General features: G+C 27.9%; 1 protein-coding gene across 4 annotated transcripts in view; it reads left to right on the forward strand.

Annotated features, from left to right (window-relative positions):
• Positions 1–17,224, forward strand: part of LOC107455104 (uncharacterized) — a 154,957-nt gene that overhangs the window by 28,787 nt on the left and 108,946 nt on the right. For all 4 annotated transcript variants that reach the window (XM_016072546.4, XM_071183450.2, XM_043040197.3 and 1 more), the window contains exon 2: positions 5,779–6,045. In XM_016072546.4, the coding sequence (XP_015928032.3) occupies positions 5,779–6,045 (267 nt within the window). The remainder of the gene's footprint in view (positions 1–5,778; positions 6,046–17,224) is intronic.

The raw sequence follows: 17,224 nt of genomic DNA on the forward strand, positions 1-17,224 counted from the left end.
AGTTTAAAAAATCATGTAAATAAAGATATTTTGAGCATGTAATTATTAATTATATATTAATTTGTTTTGATTTCGTTAAAGCAATAAAGCATATCGTTGAAAGAACTAAAATTCATTACCTCGTAATTTGAATTTGTTCTTATATCTTTTCATTCTACTATTTTTAATGATATATTCCACTGAGTTCTCTCTAGGAATAAAAAAGGGCAGAGTGCTTCCTCACAGAAACGGTCACTTAGAGTTTTGAAAGGACACTCACCGTAAAAATTTATCAAAATGTGTAATATCATGTAATAACTGAATTTGATCCTCAACAATTTCAAGTTACAGTTTTGTACTATTTTAGATATATATTTCAATAGATAATTTTAACTCATTATCTAAATAAGAGAAAAATTTGTAGTTTATAAATAATAATTGGGTATACTATAGCCTACGTCACAGATCGTGTTATTCCTACTAAATTTAACTAGTAAACAGCATTTTCTGCGAACCTGATTTCTAGCAACAAATAAAAGCATCAAACGAAGTGTCTTGTTTATAAGTCGCTACTCGCCAGGTTGGAATTGTATTAGTCTAGTTCCTTTGGAAATAATTTATATTGTTGTTTTACCGAAGTTTATGAATTTAGTAAACATATTTAAACCTCAGTTTATTAATTAAACTAAAAGGTAAATGTTATTCCTAGTAAGTGGAAGTAGTTATGCTTTTTTCATATTATACCCAATTAGAAGAATGCATGCTTAGAGACTATCTCTGTGCATACATTTTTTTTAAAAGTAAACCAAGAAAAAAAATGTTTGAGGAACAACTTATAGGATTTTTTTTCTAGAATTTAAATTGAATATTATTAGAAAAACAATAAACGGTGAAATTTTTTTTAAAAGAAGGTATTTATTTTGAATCACTTAAAAAAATATATTAATGTGTCCCCTCTAAAAAAAAAAGGGAAACTTATAAAAATTTAATCAGTTGAGAATATACTTAGCATAGTAACATATTTGTAATAGTAATCAGAATGAAACCTATAAACACAGATAATTGTGTGTAATTATTATGTTAACAGTTAATTAATGTTTCTTAAAAATGGAATATGAATAAAACGGCAGTGTTTTTAAGGGATGGCGGAGTTATAGGGATCATAGGGGTGGCAGGAGAAGCCGCCTTTCCTAAAATGCTTAGGGAGAACACTGATTCCATTAGAAAATGCAATAATGAATATTAAATAAGGTCTCTTTATCAGAACTTTTTCGGTTAACGGGTAATATCACCTCTTGAAAATTTTGTAAAATGTCACCTAATATTATAATTCGGATTTTCAAATATTTTTTTCATGAAATTAAGACGCAAGCTCAGTCGTACTCACGAAATAGTTGAAAATGATCCTGTATGAATGAGGGAAATTAGTTTTTCCTTGTTTATATTAATAGTTGTTGCTAATGTTGATACACTTCTTTAATTAAATCATATATTATTGTTAATTTTTTTTTCTTTAAATAGAAAATAATAATTTGAACTGAAGTGAATTATAACTGATAATTGGTTGATTGTAATGAAAATATTTTAGGGTAATAGGCATAATAAATAACTGAAAATTTTTTTGACTGAGTTTTTTAGCATGCTTCTGTTTTAAATATCATTTTCATATTATCTTTAAAAAAAAATTACATCCCTTGATAAACCTGGGAACTTGATCGAATTTAAATCTCAGATATTATTAAATCACTCCCTTTGTCCTTGAGAACGCCCATTTCTGTCCTTTTGTCTGTTGCTGTGAGTGATATGATTTATCGCCTAGGCTATCTAATATTATTCTGAAAACTTGTTGCGTGAGACCATCTGATAGGATTTGGTAGCGAGCGTAATTGTAATGGTATTCGTCGGGATTACGATGTTTGCTTAATGTTTCTTGCAGACCCTGAATAAATTCTGCTAGAAGTTAGCATCATCCATTGCTAGTAAATGTTTTATTAGAGACGTGATAATTAGAATTGTTTGAAGTGCTATGTATTATGTCTTGCCTGGCACGTTAATCAATTTTGCTATGTAACTTTTATGATAAGAATTGACAATTTTTCATCTGAAAGTCTATTAATAATTTAGTTTTCATTGAAAGTAATTTTCAACTCTATGAAATCAATTTTGTCGCACGTACTGTTTGTATTTCTTTAAAACAGATCCTTCAAAATAGAATCTCTCTCTACCAGGGTCAAGTCTGATGGTTATGCCTCCTCAAGCTGTTAAAAGAGAGAGTAAAGTAACAGAAAGCTGAATAAAACTACATATGTAATTTTAATTACGATAAGTTGTAATTAAAACGAAGACGCAAAAACCAATCTTATTAAAAATACTCGCGTAATGAAATAATTAAAACATTATTATTTATTTATTATTATTATTTTGCAATATTTATTTGTTTTCTAATTCTGTTCAACTTCGTCTATTTAAATGCCCTTAAAGTTTTCTGCAATTTTCAGATTTCCTTGTTATAAATTGTTTTGTTTAGCAGTACACAGAATTGTAATATTTTACAATATTACTATAAATTTTAAATAACAGAATTCATACATTATTAAATTTTAAATTATTTAAAATTTAATAATAATTGTAAAATATTTTGGTTATTAAAATAATGAACAGAAGGCGTGTTTTAACTGATCACGTTTAGTCTGATTGTTTTCTTTTTCTTTAAATTTTGTTGAAATGTCTGTTTTAATTGTTGCGTACAACAACCGTTTAAATTTCTCTATCGTTTGATCTCTGAGATTTTACGCGAAATGTTGATGAGAGAATACTACACTTCTAATCTAAATATACGTAATAGGGTTTAAAATAAATTTAACTTTTGCAATAAAAAATGTGAATAATGCATTTTTTAATATAAATCTGCAACAAAGCTTAAAATTGATGATTTCCAATTTTTTACATATAATTATGCAGTAAATAAAAAGAGTGTTTTGTTGAGGGAAAATTGCCTTATTTAACGAAAATATTGTCTTAATTTTCTGAAAAGACCTGCTCAAGGTAGAGATTTTATTAAATTCAATGACAGAAAAAATTGCGCTATAATTATAATTAAATGGAGGTTTTCACTATAATTTATTTATACTCAACAACTAGATAAATGTAATAAAATTGTTAAATAAGTTGTTGAAAATCAGTAATTTCCGTTGTTTTTTTTCTTCAAATTTTCTTTTTCATAATTTCCCCCCTCAGTTTTAGGAAATTACTTACTATTTAAGTTAGTAAACTTTGCATTTAATGTGTAAGAGACGTAAGTGAAACGCATCAATTTTTTGTTTTTTGATCGATTTATTTTTTATATGATTGCTTTGCTTAAAATACTTGTAACAAAAAATTTTTTTTTCCTTAAATTTTTATCGCTGCAATTTAGACATTTTTAGAACAGTTCCATCAACTCAACTACTGATAAAATAAATAGTATTACAAGAACGAGTTTCTATGTTACACTCAGTACTGCTAAATAAATTTTAAAATGTTAAAATTTTTTTTTTTTTATGAATCTTAACACTTTACCCAAGTGACAAGAAATACCTTGGCTACATATAATTTAAATGCCCTATCACAGTTTAACTTCTAAACATGAAACTTAACTGCCTGTAATATATGAAAATTTACATAATATTGCAAATGTATTACATTTGCTCTTAATTGTAACGCAAAGCTGTGAACGTGTCACAACTCACCTGTTGATATTTAGTCCCGGTTTCTTACACAAGGATTCTTTTTGAGATGCAAAAGTCTTATGAGGTTTAACCCAGATCCTTGTCAATACCTTCTAAAAGAGAAAGCCTCCTTACCTCCTATAAAAAGTGAACTTATTTATGCATTTTTTTAACTTATAGAGGAAAGCTAATTAGGACAAGTAAAATTGAGGTAGTAGCAAATGTGCATCTAAAAATTTCCGTTGGAAAAATTGGTTTTTCTCACTTTCTTGTCAACTACCAGACATTAATTGCACTAAAAGTCTTTAATGAGCAAACTGATTTCCTTTTTAAGTAGTCTCAGCAGCCTACATATAGAGCAAGTTGCTCAGGCTCTCTTTTCTCGATGTCCTTGTCTGTGCTAAATCCCGTACATAAACTAAACATAGAAAAGCTTTGAACAGGACTGTTAAAATCTTTCTATTTTCTAATGGTTGCGTGCGAAGCTTTGACAAACCTGAATAATTTTTTAAATTTAGAAATCAATTAAAAAGAACATTAAAATAATAGTTTGAAACACCCTTCAATTATACGATAGTGCCGTGGTGTCTCTAAATTAAAGTGCTGACCTTTCCAAAGTCGTCACCATATTGGGGCCCCTATGACGTAGAAATACCTGAAACTAATATAGTAAGGAAGCTTTCTTCTCAAGATAAAATATAAACATTGTGATGGGAAAAAAAGGGGGGGGGGAGTGTTATTGAACTGACGGGACACTACTTGTAACTTTTTTCTTTTAAAGATGACCCATATTGTGTGTCTTAGAGTGACGTTTATCACAATTTCCTCTAAATTCTTTAGTCTGGATGTGGTAAGGCCTGGTTTCTTAGCCTGTCGTCCTAAACGTCGGCGTCAGCTGGAAATCAGCGCTAACCTCTGATTGGTTTATTTGTGAGTTTGATAGTATACGTCATCGAACGCTTATCTTGAACTTCAATTGCCGTCCAACTCAACTGCAGTTGGATTACAGCGTGACGTTAACCACAGAAGCAATGGCGGACAACATCCAACAGCACATTGAAATCAGCCAAGATTTTGATTTTGACATTAAACATAGCTTCTTCATTAAACATAGCACTCTTCATTTAGCTCAGCTATAATGTGTTTTTTCTTGGACAAAGTCATTATTTACTCTCTAAAACACTGGTCGACAATAACAAAATCAATACAAATTCAAAATAAATATTTGTTTACGTTATTAACGCATGCGCAATGAGAGATAATGTCTGCGTTGGACCGACTGCTCACGCTGAGCTAACAAAAAAGTATTTTTTTGGTGTCAGATCTACGTCAACTTTCCGCTGACGCCCAGATAAGGCGTTAGTTCTAAGAAACCAGGCCTTGAGCTAACAAACCAGTATTTTGTTGGCGTCAGCGTGACGTTGACGTCCCGCTGACGCCCAGATAAGGCGCTTGTCCTAAGAAACCAGACCTGTAGCTATTGATACGCCACGTCGACTCTTAACACTATACAAAAACATTGAATGGTTTTTAATTGCTGTTGCTCTACTAATTCTCAACCAGAATTGAATTTTGTATCGCGTAAAAGGTTTGTTTTTGGCTTAATTAACAACTTAAATGCATGTTTCATATTTTTTTCTGATTCAATTTAATATAAAGTGTGTTTTACTAAAAAGTATCTACTTCAATGTAATTTTAAGTTACTTGGAGCATTATTTCATATTGCCATCCTTTGCGTAGTTTCCATCGTTCAATCATGTTAGTTTTACGGGTTAAATTCATCCTTTGGAGATTCTGAGTTTCTGAAGTGTGAATATCATACGAATGTTCAAAGTATATAACCTTGAAATATGCAACCTTGAAAATATATGACCGACAAAATAGTTATTTACTTCTATGTAAAGGTGTGAAGTTGATGTGTCCAGTTTCGATGTATTGTGAGAAATCGTTGCTTTTGTTCTTTTTCTTTTCTTTCTGGTAGATTCCAACGTTACTGTTACTATATGGGGCAGCGCTTTTTTTCTTGTCGTGAATGGGTCTATGCACTTTAGTTGTGTTTAAATATTTAAATGGCCTTATAATTTTGTTTCAGGTATGGTAAAGTGCAGAGTGTAAAAATTCTACCTAAAAAAGAAGAAGAAAGTGGATCTTGCGCAACGGTTGCATTCATTGACATTAAGTCCGCTTCTAAAGCGCACAATGCGGACAACAAAATTGATGACAGAACTTTAAAAACTGATTACTACGAACCTCCAGCCTCAAGTACAGCTTCATCTGCAATTTATATCCACGAAAGAGATGACGCTTTAGTGCGACCGGCGCAAGCGCCCTATACTGCCGGTCGCACACCACGATATGGGTAAGTGATTAGTTACGTAATTTTGTTTATCTATGTTATTGGCATTCTAGATGATGAACCAGTAATAGTGTCATTCACCTAAACATTGCTGTGGAAATTGTTCATTTTATTACTGCAGCAACGTTGAATTATTTAAGGGGAAATTTATTTAAGTTTACAGTTTTTAAATTATATTGAGCTGCATAGGTACCAGATATTTGATTATCCTTGTTATTTCTGCCATCTTCCTTTTTTGGCTGATTTATAATTTTTGACTTTGTAATTCATATAAATTAAATCATTCAATAAATAATTTCAGTGGTTCGATCGTTTTGAGAAGTTTTTTCAATCGACATTTTTTTTTCTCGGTCAGTCATGAATTTTATATTTAACACATTCTTTGCCTACTCTGAAAACTTGAACATGAAAAGCGAGGGCTAATTTAATTTCATAATTAAAAGAAGAAAAAAAAAGCACTTGAATCTGAACTTATAAGACCAAGCAATTTTAAAAGTTAAAACGAAATAAAACAGTATCCCCTAGTTTTCAACGATAAATTAGCCTCACTTGTATAATTCTCATCTACAAACATATTATAGTAGATCGAAAGTAATTGTAGAAATAAAAAAAAAGGTATAGGTGAATTTAAAATAATTATCTACCGAATGATTTCGACTTGAAACATTATATTTTTATGACTAAAGTAGATTGTATTTTTATAGTTATTAACGAAATAAGGTAAAATGACAGTAGTATTTTAAGAGCAACATTTCATATTCAAATGATATTCTTTTAAAATTATTGTATCTTGTTAAAATTTACCAGTTATATAAGCATAAATTTCTCTCATATATCACATTATAATCATTTTTTAAAATTAAAAACAATAAATACCTTTAGTGAATACAAATTTAGGTTTTAAAACTTACATGCTTTCAAAAGCGTTTTGGGAGAAAAAAATTATCCTCACATTTGTTAAGTATTAATAATCATTATTAATTCAGCAAGGTTAATGTACCACTTATTTATAGTAACTATTTCATATTCAACTATTTCCAAAACAAATAAATGATTTCAGGTAAAATACAAATAATTGACTTTAGGTTTATATTTTGCTTTAACATTTAGCTCTATTAACATAACATAATAATATTTGAAATTAAATTAATGAAGTATTGTTTATTTATCGATTTACATAGACTTAATAAATTTAATAGTCGATAAATTAGTTATTAAAGTTTAATTGATTAACAAATTAATTGATTTTTAATATTTTTGCATCACGTAGCACACAATTTGAACGATTCATATCAATATTTTGATTAAATCGACTCCCCACCATATCAATATTATTTATTAGTGGCATTGAATGTGTTAAACTGATTATTCTGTTAAAAATTTAATTAAATAGATAACTATGAAGTTGCATATCGAATTTGGTACGTTTTTATTTTTATCACGTGAAGTATATTATGAGAAAATTTGCAATTTTGGCCATTTCTGTAATATAAATAGTTTTTTGTTTCATTTATTGTATTAATTTGTTAGTTTCGTTTAAGATTTCACTTATGCTTGTTTCGTTTTTATTTCGTTCCGGCTCTTATCTATATCTCATGCTAATACATCACAGTCGATTCGATGAATTCATTTAACTTCGTTAAAAATAAGTAATTGGTAAAAGTAAGATTTTGCTTTTAGTTTAATGTCATATTTTAGTTTTAGAAATTTTTTCTATTAATAATTTGAGAATTTTTTGGACTTATTAATATCAGTACACGAGTTAACTACCTTTTTTTTTATTAAAGAAATAAAAAATAATAATTAAGGGTGAGATCTAGATACGAGCCCAGTTTTCTTTTGTTTTATATTTTGTTTAAACATTAATTTTTACTATTTTTTTTATTTTAGTTCTGAATTCTCAATTTATGTTTAATGTTGTAGAAAATGATTTTTTTAGGATTATACGTTTTATTCTTTTTGATTGTTGTGGATTTAGTTACCGTGCAACGGATTTTCCACGAATCGCCAAAAAGGCGTCAATAAATGTTTATCATCTGGTGGATTACGCGATTTTGTGTTTCTAGAATGCGTTTAAAGTGACATTCTGCGTGTGCATAACCGGGATTTTATTTCTTTGGATATATGTGTTCATACCCATAGGATATACCAGTGGATATTTCTCATTTTGGATTACCTGCCTTTCCCTTGGATTACCAGTGTGATTAAAAATATACGCGCGTGTGTTTCCGATACTGTGGATTACGTATATTTCGCTTTTTGGATGTACCATTTCCTCTCCCTTGGATATCCTTACACTACTTACTGCCTCGGATTTCAAGCATTTTTAACAGGTAACCGTGGATTTATTTCTGTTCGGATTTTAGAAGACAGCAACTGTGAGTAAGTTGAATTTTATTTTTAAAAATAAATTTAAAATGTATTGTCTCTGTTCTCATTCCTTATACTGTCACATATTTATTAGATTTGTAGATTTTTACAATTGTTGACTGGATTTGAATGAACAATGGAAATACAATATATTTACAGGATAAGTATTCAAATATGTAACCTATTTGTTTTTAAAGAATTCTAAAAAGCATATAATCTAAAAGACCATGTTTTCAACAAAATTCTAAATAAATGATAATTTATTTAAAAAAATGATATATTACTAATGAAATAAATGAAAAATTATAAGTTTTTGACTTTTAATAGGGATTTGTTTTACAGGGAGTTTACATGATAAGCATTCATGTATCCCTTATATTGATTTATTTTTAAAGAATTCTGAAATATGTGTGCTTTAAAATATTTTTAATAATATAACTAAATGAAGTTGCTACTATAAAGTTATTGAAGAAATCTACTTTTACGAAACAGCTTAAAAAAACGATATAATAATTAAGCGAAAACAATAGAAAATGACTCATTATTTAATTTTATGATTGGGCAAATTTATTAAGAAAATTATTTTTCTTTTCTTTTTTAATTCCTGCAAAAATGGTATATTCATATATTATGTGAATATTAATATTTTATGATATTTTCACTCACATTAATTCGATTTTTATTAATATCAATTTGGCAAGCTGATATAGAAGTTTACTGTTAAGGAATGACTGACTTTTTGTTATTCTTTTTAAGGAAATAAAACTTGTTAATAAAAGGAATTAAAAATTCTATAAAATGATTTTAAGCAATCATTCTGATAAGTTTTCTGTTTTCAAGTAAGAATAAAATAACTTGATTTAAGTCTTGTTTTCTTTTTTCTTTTTAACTCACATACAAATAGTATAAAACAAGGCCGGAACGAAGGTTTATTTTAAGTTTTAACTACCGTTCCTAATAGAAATAATTGTTCTGTGAGCGAAAATTTTTTTTATGTTAAACATATTTAATTTATCATTTAACTGCCTTATCTACTTTTCTTTTTCGTGTCATGTAGTGTTCTGATCTCTGTTCACTGCAACAGGTTAGGCTATTTCGTAATTCGTTCCGTTTGCTTCTGTTAAAAAATTTTCGTTAACTTTTATTGAAAGTGGACAAAAGGGGAATTTTTTTGATATTTTATCTTTTTAATCGGAAGTAGGCCACCTCTGGTTGGTTGGACCTTTTCTTGCCATTTATAGTGGATTTCGCTCCCATCAAAGGGCAATGAACTCCGAAACGTGAACCGCGTGCACGAGACTTGCTCTGTTACTTTGGTATCATGGCGATTTTCTTTTGCTTGCCTTCATTATTTTCTTTTCTTAGATGAACTTGTTTTTTCAGTTTTGGTTCAGAAGAGACGACCAATTAAATTACTCATTGCTACTTCTACAACGTTGTTTCATAACTTGTATTTTAGGGGTCCTCAAATGTGATTGGATTGACAGAGGGTCAGTTCAAGCTCTAGGGCTAATAGAAGATCAATTAGTAGCCAAGATCACCTTCATTTTTATGTTATTGAAGTTATTTGAGTCGTAATTTTACAAAATAAGCGTACGTACAACAGAAATTTTATGTGAGTTTAGGTTTAAAGTGTTAGTACTCAGAAAAGAAAATGGAAAGATGAGACGTCAAACGAGGCTAATATTTAACTTAAATTATGGATTATTAAATAATGCAAGGCTCCCCCCCCCTTTTTTTTTTTTTTTTTTTAATAGCTGTGTTAAGACATTCATTAATGTTCTTATCCCAAAATAGGTCGGCAAAACAATTACAAAATAGCAACAAAAGAAAAAGAGGGAAAGATCGGATTTTTAGATTTAATTTTAATGGTTTGAAGCTTACTTTAAAAATGCAAATTAATTTGAAGGGATGATATTCTAAGTTACAAAATCAGATACAAATTCGTTCTGTAAATAAACATACTTTCTTTTCGCTGAATTTAAATTCTTAACCCTGAATTATTATTTTTTAGGGGGGGGCGGTAATAAAATTCCGATAGTTCAGGCAAAGAGTAAATAAAGTTAACCCCATAATGTTAATTTTGCTATAAGCTTATTTTGTTAAAGCTCAGGCACTTTTTTAGCATTTTTGCGTACAATTATGTAATTTGTTTGTCCAGTTATAACTCCAAGTAAAAAAGTTTTATTAATTATTTTTTATTGATTTATTTAATAATTATTGAATAAATTTTAATTGTAAATTATACACATTTTTACATCATTTCAAAGTACTTTTAAATCAAAAAATACAAAATTTGAACGATGATATCGGTCGAATAGTTCTCGAGAAATTTTAAAGGTGCGTAATTTTTTTATGCGCAGTTTTCTTAATCTTCCAATTATTTTTTGCTGTTTTTTAATATAATTATAAAAATTATTTTATACATGATTTATCTTTGGCAAACGAATTATATAATTGGGGCAAAAACGTAAGAGAAGAATTTTGATATATTTCCAATTACAGAAACAATAATAAATCATCTCTTTTTTAGTTAACAATATTACAAATGTTTTTTCAATACAATTTTAGTTTTTTATTATTTTGGTATATATATATCAGGGGTCTGTCCAGACATTTTGTGAAAGGTCCGTTTTTCGTGAAATTGTGAAAAAATTACATTCTTTCAACCAGGGTCCGCTTTTATGAATTTGTGCAAATAGGGTCCGGTTATTGCAAAACACTTTTTCAAGGAGTTTTTAAATTGTAAATAGATACAAGATAATGCTCGGCACTGTAAAATTATAATTTAAAAAAATGAAATTTTCAAAAATAAACAGCAATTGCTGCTTCTAAACTAGAGATGCAACATACAAATATTTGGTATTTATCCTATACTGCTGAACGCAGAATATTCATTTCGGACGAATAATGAAAGAATCGTCTGCCGAAGACGAAACTTAATTCGTTTACATCCATCTTTCTTGTTTTCTGCCCTGGGAAGGGTTTATTCGATTAACAAAACAATAATGAAGATAAATAAATTTGTGAAGGGTCCGATTAAAAGAAAAATCATTTTGTGAAGGGTCCGTTTTTATGAAAAAATATTTTGTGAAGGGTCCCTTAACGGACCCAAATTTCTTCTAAACAGACCCCTGTATATAACTTATGTGAAAGACAAGGTGGTGCATTTCCGTGCTTCCTGGAAACGTTTTCAAAAGATAAACTATCTCATTTTTTAAAATCTTAATTAATCCTTTAATGTTTTTTCACCTAGTTATTGTAATAAAAGTAGCATTAGTATGTATAATATTTTAAAACAAATCATAAAGAAGAATATTTTCTATCGGGTCCAAACAACGTTGATTATGCGCTGAGATTTTTTTTATGAAGTAAAAGTCACAATGATTAAAATGGAGTAAATTAATAAATTGTTTCTTTCACAGATTAGAATCTGCCTTCGCGCCGGTAATAATTATTTATACATTATTATTATTTTGAATTTTTTTTTTCATTGTGAAGATTCTTTCCTATGCCATTTGTGCGTTTATGTATCAGAAAAAAGATCTATAAACTTTATTGTAATGTTATTTTGTATTTCCTATCTGAAACTTAAAATGACTCGATTATTTTATTCCAGAGCGTTCATTAAAATGAATGTAATGTCAATTTTTTTTTTTTTTTTTTTAAATGTTCCTTTTTAAATCTTAACACAGGGAAATTAAACACGAGTTAAAATATGTTTTTCTACATACTTTAATTTTCATTTACCTATATTTTAATATGTTAGTAGGTATAATTATTTACGAAAGTATTTAAATTTTGTTTTCTACAGTTGCGAATTTAACTTTCAATTGTCTGTTAATTTTAATTTGTTTAATATTTAAAACATTGATAGGAAATGTTTCAAGATCGTTACATTTATTTACCGTTTATTTGAAAATCTAGGGGTAGGAATACTGCTATGGTAGAAATACTAATCACTTTTAAAATGTTGCGTAAGTTTTAAGTATGGTAATATAACATTTAAAAAGTTTTATAGAATGTAATATTAAGAAAAAAAATGCGAGACCAACTTTTAATTAAAGTTAATTCTTATTTATTTTGTATTAGTTAATAAATTTGTCAACAGTCGAAAGGCATGGGTTGTAATTAAAATATAGTATGTTACAGTATTAATCGCATATAAAAAAAATTATTAGAATTTTTTTTTGTCTGAAATTTATTATCACTAAAAATGCATAGAGTAATAAAATCAAGTTAGAGAATATTATTGCTCTGTTATATTAGAGCCGCAAATTTAAGTTAGTTTCATAAAAAATCTTGAATGTGCATAGAAAAATCCACACTTGGGTGTCGTCTTCCTCTTTCTATTTAAATATACCATTTCCAACATCTAGACTGCCAAATTGCACGGTTGAGAGAAACTCCGCCATTGCTTCTCATCTTTCTTGCTTGTGGTCCCCCTTGAGGCGATAAGCAAGGAGGAAAGTGAGCTAGTTCATTTTTCTTCTCGGGTAAGGAGGCGAAAACGGAGGGGCTGCTAATTGTTGCAACTTTTCCAAGGATTCTTTCGTATTTATTAATTGTTAACCATTTGCCCTAGAACTTCCAATATATTTTAAGCAAAAGACAATTGTTATTAAATATTATTTACGTAAATGAATGCACATTATAACTTCGTTTAGTGATAAATACTCCTATTTTGTAAAAGATTAGTCTGTAATTTTAATATTTTTTTCTAAAAGATTCTATATAACTTGTGTCTTAAGTCAGCTCTCGTCATAAGTTTAATAACTTTATTTTGTTGAATTATTAGAATTTGTGAAACTTTCTTGTAGTTATGAATAGGTTAATTTACAGCAACTAGTGAACAATTTTTTCGAAAAGGGTTTTTCAAACTTATTTTGAGTTAAATTCCTTTAAAAAAATTATTAGCAAAAATTATTTTAAATTATTCGTATTGTATAAGACTTTATTAGTTAAAAACAAAAATAAACGTATATAAATAAAAATAATCAATTTTCTTAACTTACACAATAATTAAAAAGTTATTGGAAAATTCATGATGCTCTAGGCTTTATTTTTTTTTCTTCAGTATTCTTATTGTATTACTAAAAGTTCGTTTTTAAATATATTCCTTTATTTATGTTTCGTATTAACTATAAAATAAAAATTTTATTTCTTGAAAAACGTTAAGTATATATCCCAGAGTAATCTTTTCATTATAGTATGCTTGATTCTTTAATAAATCAATATAGAAAAAGAGAAGTTCAGAATGTGTGTTTAGTCTTTATTAGTTGACTTCTAAATCGCTAAATTTGTGCCAAAAATGTGAGACTTAATGTGAAAGTAGTCGTAATAATCAGGCAATTTTTATTTTAGCTATAGTTAACAAATTTTTTTAAAAAAAGATTCTAATTTTCGGAACTTATTCATGGCCTTTTTAATTACAAAATTTTAGTTATAGTTAATAAAAATTCGCCATTATTTATTATAAATAATGACAAATTTAGATAATTTTCATGATAACTTAATAAATAAAATTATTATAACGAACAGGAAATAATAACATTATTCAGTATAAGTTGAATTCCGAAGGATAGTGGATCAGACAGTATTGTGAGAAGAAGTCGTTTTTTCTAAACATGAATAATCTATTTTAAATGGATTGTCGAAGAAAAAATAAAATAAATATATCTAAGCCAGACTTCTGTAAAGAAGCCCTACCTGCTCAAACACCTTTTTGGACCCCAGCAGGATGCCAGTAAAAAAAATTTTTTTTTTACCTAGTCGAAGGTGACCTTGAGTCTCATCGTTTAGGATTTTCACAAGGGTTATGCCCCTCCTTTCTGAGGTCGTCATTTATAATTTGTTTGGCAGAGTAGCGCATGTGTTGATCTATTTTGTAACTTTGCCAAGATGGAATTTTTCAATATTTTATTGCATACCTCGATTATTCTAAATACTTATTACATAAGAAATTATCCTTCCTTATTAATATTATTTTTTTAGGCCTTTAAGATTAGAAACAAAATTAATATGAAGAAGTGGTATGTGTTTGATTAGTACGTTTTTGTCATACAAATTTTTCTTTAAAGAAAATCCGTTTAAAAATAGATATGTTAAAAGATTTTACTAGTCAGATTATGCGAAATATTTATTAAGAGTAACTTTTTTTCATATAAATATAATTTTTTTATTAGGGATTTAAGATTAATTTAAAAATAATGTGTAGCTGTATATTATTGATTTTCTGATACAAAATTTTAAGTAAAACCGTAATTTTCCTTTCATATAATTTCATCTTTGTTATATTTATTTTGTCTCTTAAACTTTTTATAGCTAGTTTTATTTTATACTAGAAATGCATTTAAACATATTGTATTTAAGTTATTAGTTTAATTGCAACTTTGGATGATATTCAGGGGGAAAAAAGCAGTTCAATTTGTTGTCAGTTATCTTCAGTGAATCTTTCATTTGGTACTTAAAATGCTTAGCACTTTTCAAAATATGTCTTAATAAAGATACACGCTATTGAATTTTATGTTATAATTCGAAGTTAATAAAAATATTCGTCAAATATTATAAATAAGTTTGTAAAATAAAATAAAAATGTAATCTGCTCTTATGACTTTAGTAAATTCTTTTTACTTCGAAATTATCAATTTCACCACAAGGCATTTTTGTGCACATCATGAACTGAATGTTTATTTATTTTTGTGACAGTTTTTTAAGTTTTCTTAACAAGCTGTTGAAATTGTAGTGTTAAAACGTTGCCAGAATTAGCTAAGAAATACGTTTACGTTAACATTATTTGCCCATAAAAATTTCTTATCACAAAATCCACCAAATACTGTTAATATTATTATACCAGTCCACCTATGATATTTATTAACTGGACGGACTTGTTTTCTGCCAAGAAATTAAACGATATTTTGTTTTCCTTTACTTTGGCCTTGATCTCGTTTTTTGAGGAAAACAAATCGAACTGTTGAAATTATGCAAGAGGAAAGAAAATTCTTGTACCAGTTGCGTCCTTCTCGAACTCGTTTCATACAAAAATGAATAGTTGTCCAATTTGCTACTGCATTTGTTTTCTTTTAATTAATATTTTTTGTTCCGTAAATTAAAATTTTTAAGTGGGACGTTGTATGTTTTTGCAAGAGATTAAAATGTATAAGGCATTTACTCAAGAATAGGAATTTATTATTGTTTTCTTTCTGTAATCTGATTTAGTTTGGTAATAAAATAAAACTGTTATTTATTTCATGAAGAAATACACTTTCAATAACATAATAAATAAATAACATAATAATAATTACTATTTTTCGCCTAGCAAGTTAAAACTTTTAAATGGAACGTTTTTTGTTTTGTAAGAGACTGGAATTTGTTTTCGATATAGTACCTTTTCTGTAGAGATATCAAATCTCAAAAGATTTAGTTAATGTTAAAGGGAAAATTGATTAAAGGATGTTAATAAATTTAAAATTTTTTGAGAAGTTTCAAATATTCTCTTTATTTAAAACAAACTTCTTAGTAAAAAAAAGTGAAAATCATTAAGGTGTAAAAAGTGAAAATCATTAAGGTGTAAACTACTCAAAACATTTTTTTAAAAAAATAGTAAAAATATTTTTCTGTTAATAAAAAAATAAAAAAAACATCTAGTAAATATTTCGTCATAACAGGCTGTTCAAATACTACATCATAAGTACATTATTGGTAATTTTGGCCTGACGTCAAAAATAAACAAATCAAATTCCCTCATGCCTACGTAAGCAAGATTCAACACTCCAATTGTTTTTTGCTTTAAGTATAACTGTAGAAATCTCATTTTAGGATTATATTCAAATAAAACCTTTGAATATAACAAAATTTATGTTTTCATTTTATAAAATTTTGAGTAGAATATTGTTTAGGAATCTTTTCTCTTTTTCTTCTGTGGTCAAAACATGAACTTTCAACTTAAATGAATTTTTTTACAAGTGAACTTCTTCCCCATTTCATTTCTTTTTGCATTAAATAAAATTTGAATGTAAACTGAATTTACTGTAACTACTGTAGTAGCTACTTTTTTTTGTAGTTAGTAGTGTAGTGCGCTGCTTTTAAAAAAATGTAATGTAGTAAGCTGGGCGATTTAAAAAAAAAGAGAAAACTATTTTGTAGCGATTCCTGCCAACTAGTACTTTTAAAGTTAGTTAAGTCAAGAAATAAGTTTAAAACGCAAGTAATTCTTCGAATCTGATTGATCCGTCAATGGACAATCTTCGCATGCCAGTGTGGCCAAGCTTTGATTAGAGTTGCATTTAAATTGGCCATTACGAATACTAGCCAATTTGTCACTTTGCCTCACCTTCAAAAGCGAATGGGCACTCATAAAATACTGATGCTATTTCAATAGAAGGGAATATATAATTTTCAATGCACTGTATTTCTTGAAGTAAATAAAAAAGCAATTATCACTAATTTTTTGGTATTAATAATCTCTTTGCAATTTTTAAAGTAAACATCCGTTCTTGAGAAAGGCATAGAAATTTGAAGTTTAAAAGAAAAATTTCGTAAAAATGGCTAAAAATAACAAAATGGCTAAAATATGAATATATATTTCTTAATAATTCTTCTTGTTTAAGTAAGCCAATTGTTTTTATTCAAGAACTTGCTTTAAACATGGGTGTAAATAAAATTCCCCCCGCAAAGTTCTCCTAAAAATAGTGACTACATTTCAGAAGTAGTTTGTAGTCACTACATTTAAAAAAAAAATAGTTGTAGCTGTAGTTAATTACAAAAATAATGTAATTTTTCTGACCACTGGACATATGTTAATCAGTGACAT

This window comes from Parasteatoda tepidariorum, chromosome 3 (genome assembly GCF_982258835.1).
Source record: "Parasteatoda tepidariorum strain Cologne lab strain chromosome 3, Ptep-v5.0, whole genome shotgun sequence".
Classification (NCBI taxonomy): domain Eukaryota; kingdom Metazoa; phylum Arthropoda; class Arachnida; order Araneae; family Theridiidae; genus Parasteatoda; species Parasteatoda tepidariorum.